We start from the raw sequence: 23,808 nt of genomic DNA, 5'->3' as shown, positions 1-23,808 counted from the left end.
GTCGTTCGCGATTCTCGCTAGTTTCATCGGCGACGGACGAGCGAGCGAGCGAGCGAGCCGATTCCGGTGAACCGGGAGAAGAGCCGGGGCTTGCGGAGGTCTCGGCAGGAAAGATGGCTACGATCGTAAATCTCTGCCTCGGCGGAACTGGTTATACAAAATAGGCTCCGCTCCCGGGAGTTATACCTGCCTACTCCGAATGCAAACTTCTTCACCGAACGCGCGCGAACCGCACGAATCCGCTCCCCGACTCGACGCTCCAACGAGGACCGTTTCCACTGATACACGACCGTGCTCTCGATTCCCGCCGAGATATCTCCCGTTCCGCTTATCCTCGCCGATGCACAAGTACGTCTGCCCGCGTCGTTCTCGAGTGACCGAATCCTCGAGAAATTGGGAGGCTCCCTCGTTTCACCGAGGTTTATTGGCTAAGTTAGCACTTTCTCTTTCTCGCGATACGAATCAATTATTCGAAATATTTAAAACTTATTTCAAAATACCTAGAATATAAAAAAAACTCAAACCAGTGTTCCTAATATCGCTGATATAATTACATACGCACAAAATGTGTGCTATATTTTGACACGTTCGTTCCACGACAAAATATGGGATGGCTGAGCTTGCATGGATATATACGACAGAAATAGTCGAGAAATATTATGGTTTCACAAAATGAACGAGATGCGTCTCCTCACACTGATAAAACGAGAAGTCACGGGCGATTAGAGGCGCCGTTCTAATAACACGAAAAATTCTGAAATGAGCTATCGTGACAGTTATCTATTACGCCATATTACTCGTCGGTGGAGTTAAAAATACACGCGAGGGAGAAACGCGGTGATGTAAAGACGACGCGCGACGAGCCTTGTAAATAATCTGCGGCGCATGAGAGCGGTATCCCCTTGAAAGATCGGTGCCGGTTAGAAACGGCAATGGCAAGCGGAAAAACGCCGCTCCGGCGATTTCGTCGAAGAGATCCGTCCGTCGTTGTCGGAGTTCTTCCGCGTCGAGACGCGGTAAGAGAGACGCGAGTCCGAGCGCCGTGGCGCCAGCGTTCCAATTAGAGTGCGTCTTCGTGGCGAACGTATATACGTACAGGGCCGCATTTCAGAGAGACAACGCTCAAGGCCCATGTAATCGATTGATAGATTAACCGATAGTAATACATATTTATCATATTGTAAAAATCGATTACAGAAAAAGTGACAAATACCTCAATCTATCAGAGAGATGACAATACGCTTCCATTAATATTGATATTACCGTGAACAATTTAGAAACTATAGCTTTATTCATTTCTAAATAACTCAAGTATTATATCATTTAGCAATTATGGACCTATCGCATATTTGAAAAACTCAACTTTGCGTCTATAAGCATGTATGTACCTTTGTATGACCTTATATATAAGTCCAGCGCTGCTTGTATAGGTACCGTTAAGCTCTTCTCACGACGACGACGCGGGAACGAGGCTCGTTCGTCGCGGACGAGACGTGGTGCCGATGATGAGAATCTAACGGGCGCTGCCGCCGCAGCTTCTCTAATCGCGACGAACATTAAGCCGGGCATTAGAAGCCACTTTCGCGCGTCTCTTTGAGCTCTTCTTTGAACTCGCTGAATGGCGAGGCGCGTGGATGATCGTAAATAAAGGCGTTTCGAGCGTTTTGATTCGAGCAGAACGTCAGGCATCATTTCCCGAATACAGAGACTCGGTGGGAGTAATGGAGAGATACTATGCTGTGACAAAAAAAACGTGAGGAACGACAACCATTTTTAACTCGACGACTTCCCAGCGACATCCATTAACTAATGGAATTTAGATAATTCGAAACTCGTATAGACGCTGATGCTTGTAAAAGAATTAAAAAAAAATATTTTCTTTTTTCAATTATCAATATTATTTCTTTGGTATTTAAACAAGTGGCATTTATATTTTCATCAAAATATTTGTTTATTGCACAAATCCTTTAATTAGCAACATACCAAACAATCATGTGGAATCATTGAACAATGATTTTATAATCATTTCGCGAAGATTATTTCAACGAGAATGAGGGTCTGAAAAATTCTCTCCTTAAGTTTTATATAAATAATGTCTTAATTGTTGTTTCTCCTTCCGATGCAGTTCAACCATTTAACGATCAAAAGACGGTATAAATTGTTATGGATCTTTACATAGAAAACCAGATATTATGATATTTGAATTATTTTACTATGCGTTTTCCGTGATTTTATCTATAGCCAGAACAAGTGATATCGCTAACAGTTTGTTAGCATGATAATGCGAACCAAATACGTGCTCGTCTTCGAACAGACGCGGGCTATATATGCAGCATCTCGAAGTCTTCTTTCGTTCTACCATTGTCAATCCATCAAACTGATATCGAAGCGTCAGATACACTGTACGTGCTGCTGCACGAATAAATCAGCGGATATACGTTACTTCGTAAAACTCTATTCTATTGTGTAGAAACTAAATTTAATTTCAAAAAAATCACAGAACATCGGCGAGTTTTCGAATCTTATATAAAAAGTTGTTCCATGAGTTTTTGACGACACGTTTTCCCACAATCTTAATCTAGTAGGACGAATAGGCACGTCAAGCGACCAAAGAGGCATTAGTCTAAATAACACCGCGATAGAAGCCTGTACGTGTCGAACGAACCGGTCCGTACTATAACGGTGAAACCTTTCCAGGGATCAATCATCATTATTTCGTTGCGTTCGAACACCTACGCGTCCGCCGGCAGTCTACTTTATTGCGACTAGGTTGCGATTGCACGGCAGACGGCGTAAAAAATTCACCGGCATAATAATAACGATAATAATAACAATACAATACACATTATCCTCCGGGCTCAAGTCCTATTTGAGCAACGGCAAAACATATAATACGATACTGTGAATACCGTGCCGCAGTCATTAATTATGAATTATGAATGGTATGGGGGTTACTCATAAAGAATTAACACTTTCGCTCCCAACGTGTACAACCAGCCGTTGTGCGGACGAAAGTGAAAGCGTCGAGTTTCCACGAAAAGCAATTCACATGAACCATCTTTTGATATGTTAAATGATCGAATTGCTGCGATCAGAAGAAGAGCGAGAACGTAATATTATTTGCATAAAACTTAGGGAGAGAAGTCTCTTTGAATAGAGCCTCAGCCTTTCACGCAATAATCTTCACGAGCTTCGATGATTGTTCGGTATATACCTAATAATTAATGAATTTATTTTGTGACATTTAGAATATCCTGTGCCATTCAATTGCAAAAGAGTTTTAATTGTTTGGTAATATTTCTCAACCGGCTGTATTCATTCTACTCTCACCAAGCAATATTATCAATAAAAATCAAAACATCGCAGCTTGTTCCGTGGAAAAGGTAAATGAGGTGGATAAGGCTTATTCCAAGCACCGATATATGTATAATCAGTGACGATCGATGACAATTGAAGGCTATCTGAAAACTCCGGGTTCTCCAGCCATCTGGATTTTCGCTTCGGCACGCGAGCGAAGCAATTGCGAAAGCTCTATTGTTCGACCATCGAAAAATTTCTGACAACGTGGTCGTGTCTGTCGCGGGACAATACGAACGTGATTCGACGGAGAAATCCATTCGCGAATAAAAAATGATGGAGAAAGAGGGTACAAAAAGAGAGAGAGAGAGAGAAGGAAGAACGACGATAATCAACGATGTCAGATCGCGCGAATGATCGACGCGACGTGGAATTATGAAGACGCTCCGCGATTTGCGACGTCGTCGTCGAGGCAATTTCTACCGCGAGGTAGCTGTTTATCTCGAAATTGCTATAATTCCTGGTGCGACGCGGTATCGGAAAAACGACGTTCTGTCGCCGCGCGCTAATGCCTCAATCAAGAACCTGAAAAATCGCAATGGGGAAGAAAGACGCGGTAGCACGCGTTCATATTATTTGTATTCCTTATATCTCCGACAGCATTAATAACATGCTGCTCATGATATATACGGAGTGTCCCAGAACTGATGCAACTTCTCGGAATCGTAAGGAATCATAACCGACAAGAGGAGAGATTGAAAAATGTTGTGTAAAATATTATCCATATTAAGATACGTATCAAATATTCGTCGACCTCACGCAATTAATTTTGAAATAAAATTAAGTTTAAATATGTAATTAATTTTTATTTTATCGTTGCTGCTCTTTGGCGACAGATTCTCGATTATTCGCTACGATAGCATTTCAGTTCGAACTGAACAGGGGAAATAACGGTAGCTAATGCAAAACGATACCGACGCAGATCCGATCGCGTATAAGAGATGCGAAATTTTGATTTACCCCCATATGCCCGGCCGCAACCCCTCGCTTTGTTAGGGAAGCCGACACGCGTGACAGGAATGCACGTGGCGCGTTACCGTCGGAATTTCATGTCGAATCGTTTGCATCAGCAGCAGCGACGCGCTATATATTCCCTTTCTTCGAAACAGCCAGTAAAGCACGAACTCGCGATCGTTCAAAACTCCGACCGTGAGCACCCTTCTGTCCGAAATCCCTGAAATCTCCGTGGCTCAGCATTCCGGCCGTTTAACAGCGTGGGGGAGCGACCCGAATTTTTATCTAGTCGATTTGCATGTTTTAATATGCATTCCCCGTTTATCGGTAATATAAATACCAGATTCGCTTAAGCGGGCATTTCCGGCGACGACAATTAAGTCCGAAAGTGCGCCCAAGCCTGCCAATTTGCATTTCGTGCTATACACAGCGAGCGGATTAATTGGGGGAGCTTGATGGAATTACGGCGTAACGAAGAACGGATGGATTATCCGATGGTCTCTTTCGTCAGATATATATAAATCAAATGATATTGACTACTCGACACAAGTATTTCGCAAACTAATGTATAAATCAAATGATTAGTTGACTAAACAACTTACGAGACAAGTAATGTGATATTGTTCGTGAAATTATGATATTGTTATACATGTATATATGCTGACAATAGCAAATCCTAATTTGGTTTCAAGTATTAAACTTCTTATGTAAAATCAAATTTAAAAAATAAGTATTAAATTACCGCGCACGCACAAAGTATTTGGTGTACCACTGTACAAGTTGGACTGCGGTGACGGCAAAGTATCACTCGTAGTAGATCGATCGATCACAACTATCGAGATGCACGGTCTCTATACCGAGGGCATATACAGAAAGAGCGGCGTCAGTTCCAAAGTAAGAGAACTCAAAATAAAAATGGACGAGGACGACTTTTGTCAGAGAAGGTGGATTTCGAGAACTATCAAGTGCATGTCCTGGCTGCGGTGCTGAAGAGTTTTTTCAGAGACATGCCGGAACCGCTCTTGACCTACCAATATTACGACGACTTTCCGCACGCGGCAAACTTGACGGATCCGCACGATCGAATCAGCACGCTCTTCGCCATACTGAAGAAATTGCCGAAACCGAATTAAGATCTGATAAAACGCTTGATCGTTCATCTGGCGCGAGTAGCGCGACACGAGGACAATAGAATGTCACCATCGGCTCTGGCCATCGTTTTCGCACCGTGCATCCTCAGAACGAACGAGACATTGACTCGATATATATTTAACTCACCGAGACGATGCGCTGCAGCGGAGTAAACTACGTTGCAAACTATGCGTTGAACTGTAACATACAAATATATCAAAGTTATTACACGGCGCTCGAAATAACTAATATTCTTAGAAAATTATTATTACGCGCTTTAAATTTTTTACTCGTCTTTAGGTAGATATTTAATAAAACAATTATCCAATTCTTCTTGAAAATATGGTTGTCTCTTTAAATGAATCCTCTTTAAAAGTTTCATAAATAAAAATTATTTTCTATAATTCTTATTTCTAAGTCATTCAAACACAAATATATGTAAATAGACGAGAAAATGGAGAGAATAAACGATTAATATTATAAGTACTAGATACTATTTAAATAAAATTAATTAATTATAGATTATTATATTTACCTCACTGTTGCTCCGCTGTCGCCCGATGCTTCCCAAGCCTCCTCCTCCTCTCAGATTCCCTCGTTGCACTCACTCGCACAGCACACTCACTCGCGAATGCAAAATTGTTCGACACTTTGTCCGCGTAATCGACACGAATCCTTAGCGATGGTGAAAGTTCAAATATACCTGTTGCTCCTAACCTCATTTTTCACACTGCAACAAATAATACATGTTCGCGATTTAGAACAAATCTAATTATGTATAACAATATATAATTGCATTATGACAAATGGATGAATAAACAGGTTAAATCTACAGATAAATAATCGCGGTGTGTAACATTCAAAACTATATGCTCTTTGCTTTGTCGATTCGTGTTTACGCTCGATAGACCTCGGTCAAACGATTTTCGCAGTAGACGTTTCATTGAACCGATGATGTCAAATTTATAGTATTTGTACTACTACAGTTACGAATATTGAACAGGACTACTGTCGACAATTATATGACTCCACCTCGGACTCTGCTTACTAATTGAACACGCGACGATACCGCCCGTTACTCCGTTTACTGGTCGAAGAACGAAGAACTCGAAAGCAGCAGCCGGCAATTTCATCCCGATGCCGTGCGATAAACGCAATAATGTCGAGTTAATAATGATAAATTCGAAAGCGATAAAAAATATTCAATTAAATTTCGGTATGTTACACGCACACTGTATTTCGAACGTATAGGTTATATCTCGCGTAACACGCGCAAAAGTGATTGATGTCGTTAAACGTTGGACACGAAATACGAATCGTCTTTTTACTGATATAAGTTCAGAGAGGAATTATTCAATAACGACACAGAGCGACTTGCGTGTCTACCTGCCAGCTCAGCTCGCGTCTCGTTTCTCGAACGTAAACGACATGAACTTTCTTTTCACTAAGTACAGCACGGTGGCGGTGCATCGCAGCTCGCAGCGTGTCGGTACTCCGGTACCACACCCGGCCACACCGGGCGACCGGGCGCCAAGCGTTGCGCGTGACGTCATCGCCGCGATTTTCAAATTAATCAGAAAATGTATGGCTGCGCGGTCCGATTCACGCTCGCAGCTAACTTCGCGCTACGACGCGCTGTAAGCATCTTCCGTCTTCGTTGCACATATCGAATATCAAACGAAGATATAGGGCGATGCTTTCGGCGCTGTAAACGTGAATCGCAATTCTATGCCGAATACCGGGCCTTATCGCTCATATTTGAGCCCGATTACTACGAAACTATTGATATATCATATGGCTTTCGATTGTACTGAAGTCGCTTCGTCCGGCAACGTGAGCATTATTCCCAGGTAGCATTAATGTCAAAAAGGTATCTATAAGTTGTCGTTTTAAGGTTGCCTTTATGATTTTACCATAAGATGACCAATGGATGCCTTTAAATCGATATCTCGTTTACTGTTATCCGAATGATGTCTTTTTTATGATATCTTAATGGAGAGGAAAACCTGTTATCCTAAAGTCACCATTTTACTTTATCCGATAGATGACTGTTTTAAGGCATCGAAATATCATCAATTTAATGTTATCCAAAAGTATCTTCATAAAAGTTGTCCAAAAGGTATCTATCGGTAGCGCTGTTTCTGCCTTCTGTTGTAGTCCAAAAGATGTTACCAGTTAGATATCATGTTGTAGTGGCATTATTGACGTCATTAAAACGATGTAGGAAAGTTATCATTTTTACGACGTCTTCTTGATTATGGAAATATCTAGAATAAGTCGAGATTTTATTGCGCCGCGCGTACGTATATGCGATATTTTATTCCATCACGAAAGAGACAAATTGATAAAAAGTGTGTAATTAATAACGTGTAAGTATATACTTTCGCTTTTTTTATATTTTTAGTATATATATACATGCATATATCATAAAGCGTGACTATATAAAATACACGTGTACTTTTCAGGTTATACCGAGTTATACACGCAGTAATAAATAAAGTAAAGGGACGTACACTATTTTTATAATATTTTTCTCTACATCTGGAAAAAGTTGTGAGTATATACACAGTAATACTGATCTATTCCGTGTTTTATTATATTTAATAGTTGAAGTTGAAGGGTTATAATTGCGATATATTATAGATTATGCCATTATGGGACCTCCGTTGAGACGGATGAAACCGTTCCTTAAGCTCTCACAACAACAGCAAAAGCGACGAATCCGCGCCCTTGTGCAAGCAGATCTCGCTTACCTGGCAAATGCAGCAAATAATGCTGCGTCTAGTCCTACTCGTCCTTCCTCATGCTCACCGCCAACAGCTCGTGCTTCTAATATTCCTGATGACGTTTGTCATCAAATTGATGATTTCTTTGAACGCTTTGATGACGCAGAAGATCTCAATTTGCTAATTAATGAAAGACCGACACTGACTAATACAGATATCCAGTTAGAGAATCAGGCTCAATCGACTATCACTCGTCCCACTAGTATAACTAATCTTCAAGATTTTCTTGCTCATTGGGCAATCCAAAACAAAATACCTCAATCCGTTGTGAACGATCTTTTGAAAGGGTTAAAGAAATTTGGTCATCCTGAGCTTCCGTCTGATGCTAGGACATTATGTGACACGCCAAACAGAACTGATATACAGGCTCTCGCTGGAGGCACTTATGTTCATTATGGCTTAGAGAGGGCACTGAAGGAACAGTTGAGAAAGTATAATGTATTGCTGCAGCGTAATTCTGACACGGAAATTTCTGTGATTCTCCAAATTAACATTAATATCGATATATTATTTTTCAGATGGTTGTAGACAGGAACGAAAGGATTTTGAGAATTGCATTCTACAAAAACTAAATGAGTTGCTAGAAGTAGGGCGAAGAAATGATAACCCAGTGGAGCGTATAGATCGTCATCATTATGCACTTCTCCCCCAGATGCCATTCACTGATATTAACGAATTACAAAGATTCGATCGTGATCTCAAAGACAATGGACAAATGCGAGATCAATTTGTACGTATACGAGTATTGTGAAACTGTGCTGATACATCGTTTCGTCAATATTTAATTAAGTTTCTTAAATTGTTGATATTTTCTAGATGAAAAAAATTCAAGACATCGGCGGAAAATCAGTTCAAAAAGCAGTGAAATATGCAATGGAAGTAGTTATGACGGATGATTTGACTCAACAAGTCGTTTGGACCCTTGGAGCTGAGAACAAACCAAAAATCTCCAAGTTCACGTTTCCATATGTCATAATTGGTATGTACATGGCATATAACACTTTTGTTAAGTTCTTCGCCGTAAAAAAGTTACCACGTCTCATAGTCTACTTTTTCAGATGTTGTACGTAACACATTTGAAGGGACAAAAATCAAAACTGTCGAAGACCGAATTGCCGAGTGGCTTCGCCGTGGGGGCGATCGAAAAAAAGCAGAAAATAAACGTCGTGAACGTCAAAATCTTCAACATCAGTGATATGGATTCAGCATTGTATTTGGTAGATATATATATATTCGAATTCATCTTTGCTCGTTGTTACATTAACGAAAAGTCGATAAATGGAAGTATGCTTCAGATCTTTGCTAATAAACAAGCTTTATCTCTGCCATAGGTACAACTCGTTCACACTACACGGCGATTTGATACTTGTAACTTTGTCGTAACTTCATCAGCACGATAGTGTCCAATTAGCTAAGAATTAATCGTTTATTTCACGAATATAATAATAACGCGAGCTAACATTCGTAAAAATTGTCAGATTTTCTAATGAGTTATATAATTAATATAAATTTATGTTTATCGCAGATTTTATTAATAATAATAAATTATTATTAAGATTATATTGTTGGCGTATTAATGACGATACATTGATTAGTGATTAATAATAAATAAATTATAATTAATTAATACATTGATAGATATTAATAATATTAATGATTAATAGATATTAATAGATTCTATTAATGATTGTCACTGACGATTAACGGCATCACAAATTCTGTTTATTAATAGAGTGAATTAATACTTTAAGAAGAGTCCGATTATTGTCGTAGAATTGAAGGCGGCTTAATTTGGCCTGCGATAATGACATTTTACTCCGTAGCCTGTCCAGTTATACGAATGTTAGCGCCCACATCACGTAACACTGCTCATAGCGATAAGTTTACTCTAAATGTCCATGTTGCTCATTAGTTGAATAAAATGCGATACGATAATTTACCACGCGAAATAATATTAAGCTTCTCTCTAAGATGTAAGGATGTTTAATAAGTAATATTTATCACAAAGTTCCAAATATATATATATATATATAAATAATAGTGTGAAATATGGATTTATATTAATTGTATTATATACTATATGATAAAAGTTTATTGTTATCTGAAATATGGATGTACACAATGTAAAGTTAATTGTATTATCTAAAATTATTTAGTACACAGGTTACAATCAACTGGTATATTTTATAATATAATATATAAAGTTGATATAATATATATTATATTAATTATAATTATATCAACTTTATGTTATAAAATATACCAGTTGATTGTTAACTGTGTACTCATAATTTTAGATAATACAATTAACTTTATATTGTGTACATCCAGATTTCAGATAACAATAAACTTTTATCATTTATTGTTCACCTGTCCCTGTCTTATATATACCATAAATAAGATATCTTTTGGACATCATTTATTAGTGCCGTTTAGATGCCATTTCGTTAATCTTTTGGACATCTATAAAACATCTGTTGAATGACAGTCATTTCTGTACAGCATTTTGGTATAGCAATTCGGTAACTTTACGTTGACCTATTGGCAACTGATACAGGTTGACCATATGTTGCCAATTTGGTAAACGCTATAAGTTGCCTTACAGTTAGCATATGGACATCGACAGTTAGCGTACGGATATCCATTACGTACCGTTTAAGTAATCATGAGACACAATTTTGTTGTCAAAGAGGAATCTTTTTAGCCAACTAAAAAGTCATCCTAGTCCTTTTTCGGTTAACTTTCAGATATCTTTTAGATATCATTTTGCTACCTGGGTTCTGTGCTCTCAATTCGAGACGGACGAAAAAGTTGCATCTAATGAAAAATTCGAAACGCACGAAACGATGATATATATATATATATTCGATCCGCAAGGAGCAAACGTCGTTAATGACATAATTATCGCCCGTAGACACGAAACAGTGACTCGACTCGTTTTTGGCTCCGATCCCCTATTTCAATCGGAATAAATTCGAGCGATATACCTGCTTGGGTAAATTCATCGTTTGCTTCTTTGATGTCTCGAAACAAGTCAGCAATCGGGCGGTAGATTAGTACATCGCATAAGTTGCGCAAAGAATGATCGTATTCGAAGGGATGATAATACGAAGCACGGAGCGGCACGCGCTGCTGCCTACCGACTCGAGTCTCAACGACGGAATGGCGAAGCAGCGACCGCGCGCGCACGATGACGTCACGACGTAAACAGCGAACGCTGAGCGCCGAGCACCGCGAGAATCAACACACGCGCTACGAAATATTTAACGTGCCAAAATAAATGTACGACGAGTATTTTGTGTGTGTGCGCGTATGTATATTCCGTATATCCCAAATCATTTTCGATAAATCATCGAGTCCGCTATGTTGTAATTTCGCGATTTGTTTTATGAGCTCGTTAGCACTACCTAAGATAATTATTAATTTTGCATATTTGTCGATTGAGAGCATTGAATGCGTAATAAATAATATTATTTGAATTATAATTTAATGAGAATAAGCTCTGTTAATAGCTGATGTATGTCTGATTGATAAAATTTGAGATTAATTAAATTACCTTGGAAAGAAAGGCACATTAAATTTTATTTATTCGAAGATTAATATTTATACATCGCGGAACTATTTATGGAAATATAATTATTATTATTTTACTTCTTTTCAAATTTGTATTCCACATTAATCGCATTAATGATTCCCGCGTAGCACGTGCGCAACGATCGTTGGACCTGTAATAAATTCGGCGATCAATGCCCCGTTCGATTACAGATTACATCCTGATGCGGTGGGCTAATAACTCTCGCATGCGGATTTAATAAAGCAGCCGGATCGGCAGCGGCTGAGGATTGTATTCTGAATTTTAGGGCATGCTGTGGCGAGAAGCCATCGTGGAACGGTGCAGACCGATTGAAAAATGTCAAGGGGGAAAGAACGAGAGACAGAGAGAACGAAAAGTGCGCACCCCACAGCATTAGTCGTTGACTCCGCGCGTCATTAATCAGCGTCGGAAGATGCTGTCACCGACGCCGTAACCCTCCGGGACAGACAGCGGTCTCAAAATTCTCTCTTTCTCTTCCTATCTGCCTTTTTCTGTCTCTGTTATGACTCAGTCATTCGTACGGAGTATCTCGTTCTCGTGGTTTTCACATCGGAAATAGGGGTAGATAATGTCAGGGGACTCCGTGTGCGGTATCGAATTTTTAACTCTTTACAGGGTGGCCTCGTAACTTTCCCTTTGTATGAATAATATCAGAGAGAATGAATAGCGAGCATAAAAAGTAAGCTTTTTTGCTAATATCTCCCTGTTTGTAATTTTTTCATGACCACGGTGACTGTCAAAGGAGTAAATCACACGCAGAGAAAACTAAATAATTGCGAAAATTTCAAGTATTTATTAAAAAATTTTTGTCAAAAAGCTGCAAAGTATCTATCCACGGAAATAAATAAGTTTGGGGATGTATATAACTTGAAAGAATTTGGATAAATAAAGAAAGTTTCCGCCTAATTACAAGCACTTGCGATTATCACGTTCGCGCGCTTTCTTTAAAAAAATGTACTCTTGGGATCGTGGTAGATGCTCGATCCTCTCAAGGACACATCGTGGTAAAGTTTTCCCTAATTAAATATGCCTCGAGGGTCCGATTCGAGAAACCCTACACGAGTCGGGACCGTTTACGAGGGTGGTTATAGATGTAAACCGTCCAACGCGATCGAACGATCGTAAATTTTCGGAAACGCGATATCGCCTTGGTCGAAAGATGATTATTTGTCCCTGGGAGAGTTCATCGGTTTAGTAACAGCCGGGTTCTTGCTTTTATTTCATTTTCGAGTACCGCTAATCACGTTTTCTTAACCGAAGATATACATTTTTCTCAATCAAGTCGCGCTCTGACGCGTATCGATATAAAATTGAATAAAATATTGCCGAGAGTGAGCCAAAAAGATCTTTTCAAGATCGTGTTCTTCAATTTATCGGAAAGAAAAGATAACGTTCCTGACGATATACGAAAGGGAGTTTCTAAAAAATTACAAATCGATAGATATCCAACCGAATCATCTATGGTACACTATATCCAAGTATCGCGTAAACAACTGCCGAAAATGGGCTGAACGCATTTCTCGGGCTCATACTCTTCAATTTGCCGGGAAGAAAGGAACGACGGCCCCGATGGGATCTGAAGCGAGCGGCAACGGCCCGGGTGAGCAGACTTCCCTTTGACTCGCCGCAATTTCTTAACGTACCGTGGAAAGATAACATCGCAGGAGAGAAGATAGGAGGGTCAGAGAAAGAGAAAATAATATGACGAAAGGACTACGGAAAAGAGAAAGGGGGAGGCTGGGGGATAGGCGTTCGAAGCGTGCCGAGGGAGTAACTAATTAAAATTAGTCTTCGCTTCGCTGCTAGCTTTCGCTCTTTTTTGCCGGCAATTCCGGCAGCTCCGCCCGCGTAGCGCGGTAATATCTCGTCTCGCGGAGTTTAAGAATCCGCGGGAAAAATTTCTTTCTCAACCCTTGAGAACGTAGCTCCAGCTCCCACAGAGCTGTCGGAAACTTCCCAATAACCCGCGCTACTTCTTTATAGCTTTGCTTCGCAAATTTTGAGATTAAAAAGCGATACAGAATTGAAGTAGCAAAACTAAAAATTGATACATTAAATTATAAAGACATTTCAAGATTAAAAAATAATAAAGAGATAACGCATCTAATATTATCTAAGAGAAAACTAATAAAATTTTCGTTAAGGAAGTATCGTCTCCAAATTGTTCTGAGCATAAGTAAAAGAAATGCACAATTTTCACTTTGTTTGCAAGTATTTTACTGTTCCTTAAAAAATACTCGACTCTTTTCAACGATCATATCCCCTTAAATTCCATCCCTGCTGATACGCCTCTCCATTAGCGACGCAACAGGAACGCGTTTATTATTAAAACACGATGGTCGTACGCGAAACCGACTGCTAAAATTCCTGCCTGCTCACCCCGGAGACGGGTAACGATCGATGGAATCCGCGGAGAGAGCTCGTCACGGGAGCGAGCTGAATCCACAATTCGCGCGACACCGGCTCTTAACGTATAAGCGAACGCGTTCCTTTTTTTTTTCTTCCCTATCTCCCGCTGTCGTTTCCTGTCTCACGCGATCGTGAAAACGGTATCGTAAATTATATGGGTGCGTTTTACTCCTCGCCACAACGAGCCAGGAATCTTTTGAATGGGCCACGCGGACGATTTCTTTAAAGGCGCGTTGCCCGCGCGAGTTTATCTTCTCCTCGGTGAGATATAACGTCAGTTACGTGTATGTACACACATTCTTTTTCTCGCGTCTTCCTTCTCACGGCCACTAAATATAAAGGCAAATCCAATTTTTCAAGTAATGCGCGATTTCCACCGGAAAATTCCACGATGCCGCGGAGCTAATTACGATCAACCAACGACGCTGCTGCCGTTGCCGACGCCAACGCCGACACCCTTCCTTCTCGGGTCAGCGGATATTTATGCCGCCATTAACGGACAACTTTTGACAAATCTCGGTCGAGCGAACGCGCGGCTTTGAAATACTTACTTTCTTTGTTACGCATTCTTTGTTACGCTTAATGTATTCGCGTAGAATTCGAGAAAGCGCGCCTCCGAAATGAAACAGTTCACGTGTGACTAACTTAAAGGATTTAATATCGTTCCTTTTCTTCGTTTTTAGTAAAATACTCCCTTAACTGCATGGCATTACCCGGGCTTCTTATATACATATAATACGCTAAATTTAAATTATCACAAAGTGTCTAGAGAAAGGGGTGAGGTGTTCAGGTTTCATAATAGGTTTCTATATCTTTCGCGGAGGTCTAGAGAGTAACTATGCAAAATTTGGTCCAGAACGATCACAGGGTTCAGTAATTAATAGGGAACGTACAGACACAAAGTCCAGTTTATATATACAATATATACAAATTATGATCTTCGAATTGCGACCGCGAAATTCTATTAATCCTTTATGCATATCTTATACGAATCGTCACGAGAACTAAAATATAGAATGGTCGGATGTGTCAGAAATAAATGAGAGCTAACATCCCAGGTGTTCCCTCGCCGAATGCCAATCAGCCCGACGTTTCCAAATCCTCTGACACACACGTCAATGAACGAACAATAGTAGGAAAAAAAAAGCAAAATATCCTTGTAATCCCATTAAAATCGGTCTGATATCTCGCGGAGATTCACAGCGAGGGCTCTCGCTCGGAATTTAAAAATAGCGCCGCTGTTACACGTGGTTATTATATCCATCTATTTCTTCCTTTTCTTTCTCTCATTCTTTTCCGGCATGTCGCCTGTAAATTACGGACGACAAATCCGGGTGATTTTAACAGGGCGAACGACTTACAGGGGGGGAGTGGGCGGGGGAGGGTCGGTAAGTAGTAATTCATTCGGAAAAGCACCATCTTCGGTAAAAATTAAAGGGACCGTTGAGCGGTTTACCGCAGGACAGCACGAAGGAGAGAAGGCCACCTGCGTACAGGAGTTATCACCTTGCCGGGACAAGAACTTACTCGCGACATTCCCCCCTAGCGGACTACATTCTGCGGCTGCAATCGCGTGGATTACCCAAATTAAACAAGCCCCCTCCTTTAATCCATTGCCGGGGAACGATAGTAGCCTTATTTGTTAAAAGAAAATCCTTCGGATCTATCTTAACGCAGCGCAGATGGCTTTGTCCTCGCGTCAATCGTTCGTATTAGTTTTCCAGCCAAAGAAAATTTCATATATGACTCGTTTCACTCACTCTCGTGATTAATTCGAGCAAAATAATTTGAAAAATTAATATGTAAATTGAAGTTATAATTTCATTATCTGATTTAAGAGATATGTACATTATTTATATCTTTAAACAAATATATATCAACCAGAATTAAAAAGCACGATTGTAATTTTAACATCCAGTAATATTGATTTTTTGCACATTAATAAAAGAATTATCTCATCTAGTATCTTTTTCTCGAGAGAGAGAGAGAGAGAGAGAGAGAGAGAGAGAGAGAGAGAGAGAGAGAGAGAGAGTATGCGGTTGATATAAATAAATTATTATCAGATATACGATTCAATAAACAAAATGAGAAGAAACATCGACTTCGCCTAATCCAGCAAAATTTAATAAGCGCTACGTCTTCGCGCGCGCATTGCTCATGCGCAAATATAAACCAGGCCACAGGAGGGGTAGGATAATGATAAATTTTCGGACCGTGACGTTTTAAACTGCGAGCACTGAAAATGCAAAAAAGGGCTTTAAGACCGTACCCGCTATCGTGCTATTAAAAAAGTTCTGTCGTTCGCCCGCTCGTAAAATGCACGCAGCCTAATCCCGAGTAATTTAAAGGTCCTGGACAAAAATTGGAGACGGAACCGTGGCGACGGCGGCGCGGCGGGAGCAAATGATGATATGCCCCAGGGCCATGGCTAAGGGAAACGCTGGTGCTAATTCAACGCCATTATGCGAAAGGGTTGCTCTCGAAAGTAAAGCTCTCGTGGCGAATATTAGCGTGAGCATTAATAAAGACTTCTTCTTGGGAATTAATAGCCGCGGCTTCTTGTCCTCAGATTATACGCGATGCACGGGAACAAGAAAAGATAGGAGCACACGATTAAAATATTCCACGCCTACATCATTCCGTCGTTGAAGTATGTATACGTGGAAAGCCTGAAGCTTAACTTAAATTATATGTACAGAGTGTTCCATGGTATTTTTCTCTCCTAACTTCTGAGTGGGCAGTGTGGGCAGTAAAAGTTAAAAGGAAAACACGGCAACTTCGACGCAAAGTGCGTTTCTTAACAATAAATCTTCATGTATTATTTCGGCATTGTTCAGGCGAAGTTTCTTCCACGTCGACTTACGCGGCGGATCACTGCTGAAAGCTATACCGAGAAGGGCCTTTGATGCATCCTCCTTTGAATGCCTCCACGGGCCCACTATTCCACGCGAGAGGTGAATTTTAAAGCGCGCGCGCCTCGACGTAATATGGACAACTCTTGAGCGTACGCAAACAAGAGATCTATCCGCATGATGCCAGCAGTTCCGTCATTTTTAACTCGGCGCGCCCTGAGGGAAAAATTTCGCTCGGTAGCATTAGCGGGTCGCTTACGCGCGTTGCCCCGGCTATTTTCTCTCCGCGTTCTTATTTTAAGGAAGTAACCGAGCCCGCCGTTTTCGCACCGCTCGCGAGATCCACGAGACCCCGACGCGTACATCTTCTCCGGTGAGCTACTTCCCTTTACGCGCGTACATCAGGCGGCCGACAGTCTGATGAAGGACGCAAAATGAAACGAGTGCAGCTTTATGGAGTGTTTTCTACACGCCTCTCCCTCTCCACTCTTTTTTAATCAACCGAAAGAGTCGTCGGGGCGAGGACGGCCTCATAATCGAGGATAAATGAGGATTCACGCGCTTCGTCGGAGCTCCGCCGCACCGGAGCGCTTTACGGCTTCTTCTTTTAGTAAACTTCGCCGTTTGTTCAGAATATTTTGCTGTGCTAATACATTACGGTTTCACTGGCTACAAGCTGACAGTAATATGTAGCGCAAGCTGATGTACATCAGTAATCCATTAATTTAGGCGGAATACTTTTTGAAGAATCTAGTTTTTAAACGTAAATGTTTTCTAATATTTCATATTGTCAACGATGGTAAAATTCGATGTTAGCTTAACGTATCAGTTTTTTTTCCGCGCTGTTACAACACGATCGCTAACTCGTAATTAGCGCAGGAGGGTTTTAACGAGACGAGGTATATAGTTAACGTAGACGTTAACGAAGGAGCGATAGTTTCCCCCCCCCCGACATTCTTTACGTCGCCATACGGAGGCAAATCGTTTGTCACCTAGTTCCGGTGCGACCACCGACTTAGATCCACCTCGAAATTTCCACCACGTCGGCGTCATTAATTATCAACGCTCTGTCGCTGTAACATACTTGCATCGAATTAATCAGGGGGCCGAGTAACGAAACCAGAATTAGTATCGCTGTTAATTTTGAACGCCACTCCCCTCGCGCCTCGTATTTAGGCCTCCATCCGATATATGTATCGATACTCGATCGATCGCTCTTATTTGATCGCATTTAATACATTGTACGAGAATTCGGGAGTCGTCTCTCGTTAAAGTAATCGATGTTAAGTACCCGCTTGATACCGGCGCGGTTCGACCGTTCGCACCTGGTAATTGAGTGCGTTCATGCCGTAACAGCTGCATTTGCATATTATCGCCGCCGTCGTCGGTTCCGACACGTGTGCCCGTCGCAATCGGCGAACTGCGCGCATTCTACAAATTTCAATCACTCAAAAAACTCCCCTATGACACGCAACATGATTCTCTTTCCATTAATGACTATAATATTAATTGTTAATAAATCGTTAATGATTTACTTTGTAACTGCAAGAAAGAAACACATTAAGATTTTCATATAAATGACAAAATTAACAGCTTTAGTTTCAACAAAAGAGTAAACAAAATGTAAAAATAAATTTGCGAAGTCCTGATATAAAACATTTTTCAGAAAATTCCAGCTCTACATGCCTATTCAGAACCTCTGATTTAATATCGCTATGTCTTCCAGTACTTAACTACAACTTACTTAGTTTCCAGCTATGGTCATTTCTTCCGCATTTCGCTCCGCATCTTTAGCGATATCCGGTATGTGTTGTACTTACATGCTACACGATGAAACGCATTCCACGCAGATTATCGCGGAATCGACTTAGATCCCGCGCGACGTGATATATCGCGACTAGGCGCACCGCGGCTGGTGCAGCCTGTTGTCTTTCTGAAATATTTATGATGGCAACTGCGAGGCCGTCTTGCGATAAACTCAAGCCAACGTGGTAATTTGCGCGGAAGCCCGCGGTGCCTCCTTACGGACAATTAGCCGTCGCGCCCCGCGGGCTCTTTATTCCCCGACACCTTGAAAGGGCGGAGACGAACGAGCGCGGAAAATACTCGTTTGAATGCTCGCGCCATAGCGAGCGTAATGCAGCACGTAACGTGGCTATCTATATTTTAATCAGTCATAATTAAATGAATATTTCATCTGACGCTCGTCGGAGGCTTGGGGATGAGAGGAGAGGAGAGAGAGCGAGAGAGAAAGAAAAAGAGAGGGAGAGACAGAGAAGGCGAGGGACGTCGTCGTGGAGCTTTTCGGCCCTAACAGGCGTCAGCCGCTGGGAAAGGGTTCCATGCAAATTCGTGCCAGATTGGGAGCAAGGCGCAAGGGTGGCAAGGGTGGATCCCGGACGGTTATGGAGGGTACCTCGACGCCATCGGAGTAAGAGGTTACAGGCGTACGCGCGCGCGAGGAGGAAACCGTGGAGATGACTAAAGAGCATTGAGAGCGAAGGCGGAGTTGGAAACGCGGTAGGGAGGAGATGGTTTTAAGAGAGAGGATTACAAGAGGAGATTTTGTGGGGCAGAGAGGCACGGCGCGCGGCGCGAGATACGAAAAATTTAACGGGGAAAGAGACGCGCGGGATGAGAGATAGGCCGCGAAATCTGCAGAAACTCCGGCGGAGCGAGTTTCTGTGAAGAAATTTGAATAAAGGCGTGATTTGTTTATAAATCAGAATCGGAAATGAGTCCGTGAGAGTGCATATTAAAATGCAACGGGAGAAGCCCCCTTTCGAAGCCGAATGCTCGACGCGAGAGGTGGCGAATGAGAGACTTTCGAGTGACGCCCGGTGAGCGAGATAAAGCAGACTCGCGAGTCTCTTCAGCACCTCCTTTTTCTCCTCTCGATTTCTTCCTCTTCCGTAGCAACGAGTCGAATTAAGTAACTTCACGGCCGAAACTCACTCAGCAACCGGCACAAATTCGTAGTTGCTAACGTCGTTAAATTAGCAAAGATACATATCACTAACAAAAGTTATATATATTTCTAAAATCGTCTATGATTTTATTAATGATTAGCATCTCAAAATTATAGTACCATCTTACAGTAAAATTCCTTATCAAATTATAAATTTCTTCTCAGCGATAAGTTGACAAGTAATTATTGTTTACCAAGGTTTTTTATAAAATGTGTCGCGCCCCAGTTAAGCTCCTAAATAAAAATCTGTTAAGATAAGCAGAACTAGTATTTCTTGATAACAAGATTTTGAGCAAACATTATATTCTCGAAACTTTTCCATTTTTAACCGCTCATAAACCCGTGTGGGCTATTCGCGAGAAAATCGCCGTTCTTCCGGGCGAGATCAAGCGCGATAATTCCGGGACTAACCCCGCATAAATCATCGCGCGGCCGCTTATAAAAAGCGTCAAGCGGAACCACCGGTTTACCTTGCGAACGGCCACGAAGCGCGCAACACGATGAATTCTAACGAGGCGAGAGCGGGCCTGAAAGACCGAGAGGACCGAAGACGAGGAGGCGAGGGGGATGGTTGCTCGGTCGTGCATTTTTCAGTGTGCCCGCACTAAAAATATAACGGGACACCGCCGGTGTGTAACTTCTAAGGTCGCGGGTTCGATCCCCTCCGGGCGGAAAACACACCGCTATTTCTAGAATCGCCACGGTGCACCCGCGGTTATGCATGTCGCGCGTACACGCGCGACGTACGTGGGGTCTCTTCTCTTCTTTACCCGTGTTAGCGCGCGGAGGGTACGTTCAACCGTGACGCTCACAAACGAAGGCACTCGTCCACGTGCGTCGTCGTGCCGCGAGAGAAAAAGAAAAAGAGAGGACCGCGTATACCGTGAACTTTCACGATCGAGTCGATAACTCCAACGTTTCTTATAGCAATGTTATACATTCGTCGGGCCGTGAAAATAAGTTATATCTAACAATAAGTATGCTTTTTTTGATAGATCGTTATATTTCCATCGATAACTTCAATTGAACTCAGCAAAATGATGCCGTAGATCGGCTGGATGCAAATCAAATTTTTGAGAAATTTCATTAAAATTCTTTTCATACACTCATAGGAATTTTCGCAATTACACGTTAATAACTTCAAGTAAAGTTCAGGAGCGATGTTATAGGTCGACAAAGACATAGAAGTTCAAAGAGACACCGCGGGATCTCTTGTATGCGTTTAATGGGATTACTACAACGTGGAGGGTACAACCAAGGCATTTACATTGAACTATCTATGCTCGTATGTTGCAGCAAAAAAGAGAACCGTGACCTTCGCGTCCTCACAGAAATTCTTGCGTTCGAATCGATAACTTCTGTGTCGCACAGTACGCCGTTCTAAGTTGTTGATGATACGCAGAAATATAAGTCGGAAGTATAATACAGATATTTCTCGTACGCATACTTAGTAGTTTACTATATGGGAAGTATGCGCAACTATGGCGCTCACAAGTCACTCGCCTATGTGCCTCATGATACATCGTCTTCATTTATTTATGTAAATTCACGATCAATAATTTCGCTTGAGACAGATAGCAGGCGCAAGAAACGCGAAGGTTCATCATGTATGTTTAGAGTTAAAAAAAGTCCGCGCGCGATGAGCTACACTTAATACAAGTAGTAAAATTAAATCCTGCGCTATCTCGTGTTATATGTAGATAGAAGAGTAGTCATTCAACATAGAGAGAGAAAGAAAGAGAGAGAGAGAGAGAAAGAGAGAGAGAGAGAAAAAAAGAGAGAGACAGAAAGAAACCAGGTCTTCAGGTTCGAAATTAGTCCCTCACCTGGCGCATAAACTGACGTTAGGATGGCTTTAAACGTCGTCGTAGATTCTCTCTATCTTCTAATTCACATCAACCTTCGCGAACGTTAAACGTTTATATAGGGAAGTTTGAAATTACAGTCGTTCTCCGTAGACTTCACAAGAGCAGGCGAACCCTGGGACATTTTAAGGGCGTACCCTTGATTGGCACGGAGATTGTTAAGGGGGTTAGCAGGCCACTGTGCACGCGCCGCTAGGCTCAATAGAAAAGAGCATGGGGCGAGAAGGGTTAGCGAGCGTGAGATGAAGCACTGTCGTAAAACTCGCCACGGTCGCGACATCATATTACGTTAATATTGTAACTCCGAAATGCCGTGCTTCGGAGTATTGATCGACGAATGCGGAATCGTGAACACGCGCCCCTCGTTCGCGCTTGGCAGTCTAATACACGCAAAATGACGCAACCCCCTCCTACACACATACATACACATTAAACACCCCATAAAGGCAGTCTCGAAAGCTACTCTCGCTGAATATTCGACCTTAAAGGCGACTCGTTCTCGTGTCGTGATGCCACAATGTGCAATTTTTATGTTAAACTGTTTTAGAAATCTTTTTATTTGTCAAATATTCGATAAAAAATTATTACTAATAAATATATTATCCAATTAAATATACAGTATCTCGATTTATATCTGCATCTCTAATCGAATAAACTTTATAATAACTTACATCAAAAATTTTTATTCAACTTTTTGAAAGGTAATTTATTATTTATTATATACTATCATATTATTATATACATTATAGCATGCGTTTGGACAATACCTATCGAGAAAGAGGATTTCTCTTTTAAAAGTGAAAAAGTAAAAATGCAACAGTGAAAATCTAAAGATTTCCACATTGAATATCGTCACAAATCTTTTTGCCTTTCAAAAATCGATATTGAACACAGAACAACGACATCGAATAGAGGGTTTTACGAGCTAATCGATATCCATTTGCAAGTGCCAGCGACAGCAGCTGCATGGGAGGCAAATAGCTCACCCGAAGTTGTACAAAAGCCGTATGGTACACGTACCTCAACTGGTACGAATAAATTAGCACGGAAGTCGAGCGACATTGCATTCAATGGGACATTTAAGAGGTAGTTAATTGATGCACATTATAACTTCACCGCCTACCATACTCGCGCACGCATGCATGCCATGCATTCAACCCAGTTCGTTCTATTCGCCGATTCGCAATATGAAGTAAAGCAGAACAGGAGGGCGAAGTAACAGGAATGGATGGTCTCTCCAATCGTCATCGAATCGAAATAATCATTGATACGTGATACTGAAACGATGAATTCGTGCGTTGAAACCATTTTAGCTGTGGCATCTCAATTCAGCAGCACTTTCCGATAAACGTTTTCACAATATTCTATATCATTCGCTATTATGATACAACTTATTGCAAAAAAAAACTGCAATATTTCAAGACCGTAAAGACAATAAGCTATTTATTAGCTATATTGTTGGTTGTAACAACACTTAAATTTAAGAGCGTTTAACGATGTCGTTTGTTTCTTGTATACATTTTTTAATTTACTTTCGATTTTTCACACTAACAAAGATCTACAAATTAAAGATCTAAGGTCATAAACTAAAAGCACAAGGCTAGAGAATTACACTATTTATCCTGACTTGAAAAATAACGATCTCCACTCCAGTTTTCTTCAGTCTTCCCTCGATACCTCAGAGAACATCGTGACTTCTAGAAATATTTACCTTCTATCTTATGCCTCGGAGATTTACGGGGTCGAAAGCTTTTTTATTCCCTCTTCACGTACGACTTGCCTCGTTAATTCAATTACTTTCCCCCGATCGTACGATCTCGTTTTACGATTCGCCAGAAAGTCGTTCGATGCGCCGCGTTCGGCTCGATTCAGAATCGGGGAAAACGCTTCT

The 23,808-nt window shown here is 41.2% G+C and overlaps 2 protein-coding genes and 1 long non-coding RNA gene across 7 annotated transcripts in view; 2 read left to right on the top strand and 1 right to left on the bottom strand.

The window, feature by feature from the left end:
• LOC143899153 (uncharacterized) overlaps positions 1 to 23,808 on the bottom strand; it is a 289,478-nt gene that overhangs the window by 167,121 nt on the left and 98,549 nt on the right. The window contains exons 9-10 of the long non-coding RNA XR_013257403.1: positions 5,978 to 6,172; positions 5,590 to 5,640 (exon numbers count right to left, since the gene is read on the bottom strand). This is a non-coding gene — a long non-coding RNA (uncharacterized LOC143899153). The remainder of the gene's footprint in view (positions 1 to 5,589; positions 5,641 to 5,977; positions 6,173 to 23,808) is intronic.
• Positions 1 to 23,808, top strand: part of LOC143899152 (MAP/microtubule affinity-regulating kinase 3-like) — a 209,234-nt gene that overhangs the window by 87,701 nt on the left and 97,725 nt on the right. The window lies entirely within an intron of this gene.
• LOC143899220 (uncharacterized) lies at positions 7,285 to 10,242 on the top strand. Of its 5 annotated transcripts, none has more exons than XR_013257419.1 (7): positions 7,285 to 7,312; positions 7,600 to 7,811; positions 7,908 to 7,995; positions 8,086 to 8,958; positions 9,045 to 9,207; positions 9,287 to 9,445; positions 9,560 to 10,242. XR_013257419.1 is itself a non-coding variant. In XM_077409325.1 (6 exons), exons 3-5 carry the CDS (start codon positions 8,881 to 8,883, stop codon positions 9,421 to 9,423), a joined length of 378 nt encoding a protein of 125 aa, XP_077265451.1. In that variant the 5' UTR covers positions 7,429 to 7,811; positions 7,908 to 7,995; positions 8,086 to 8,880; the 3' UTR covers positions 9,424 to 9,445; positions 9,560 to 10,237. The 5 variants fall into 5 exon arrangements, 3 of the variants coding, with proteins under 3 accessions (XP_077265450.1, XP_077265449.1, XP_077265451.1); XR_013257420.1 differs by lacking the exon at positions 7,285 to 7,312 and adding an exon at positions 7,357 to 7,561 and having other exon boundaries at positions 7,636 to 7,811; XM_077409325.1 differs by lacking the exon at positions 7,285 to 7,312 and having other exon boundaries at positions 7,429 to 7,811; positions 9,560 to 10,237.

This window comes from Temnothorax americanus, unplaced genomic scaffold (genome assembly GCF_048541705.1).
Source record: "Temnothorax americanus isolate GAGA-0224 unplaced genomic scaffold, ASM4854170v1 Scaffold26, whole genome shotgun sequence".
Classification (NCBI taxonomy): domain Eukaryota; kingdom Metazoa; phylum Arthropoda; class Insecta; order Hymenoptera; family Formicidae; genus Temnothorax; species Temnothorax americanus.
This window is presented reverse-complemented; position numbering and strand designations above follow the sequence as displayed.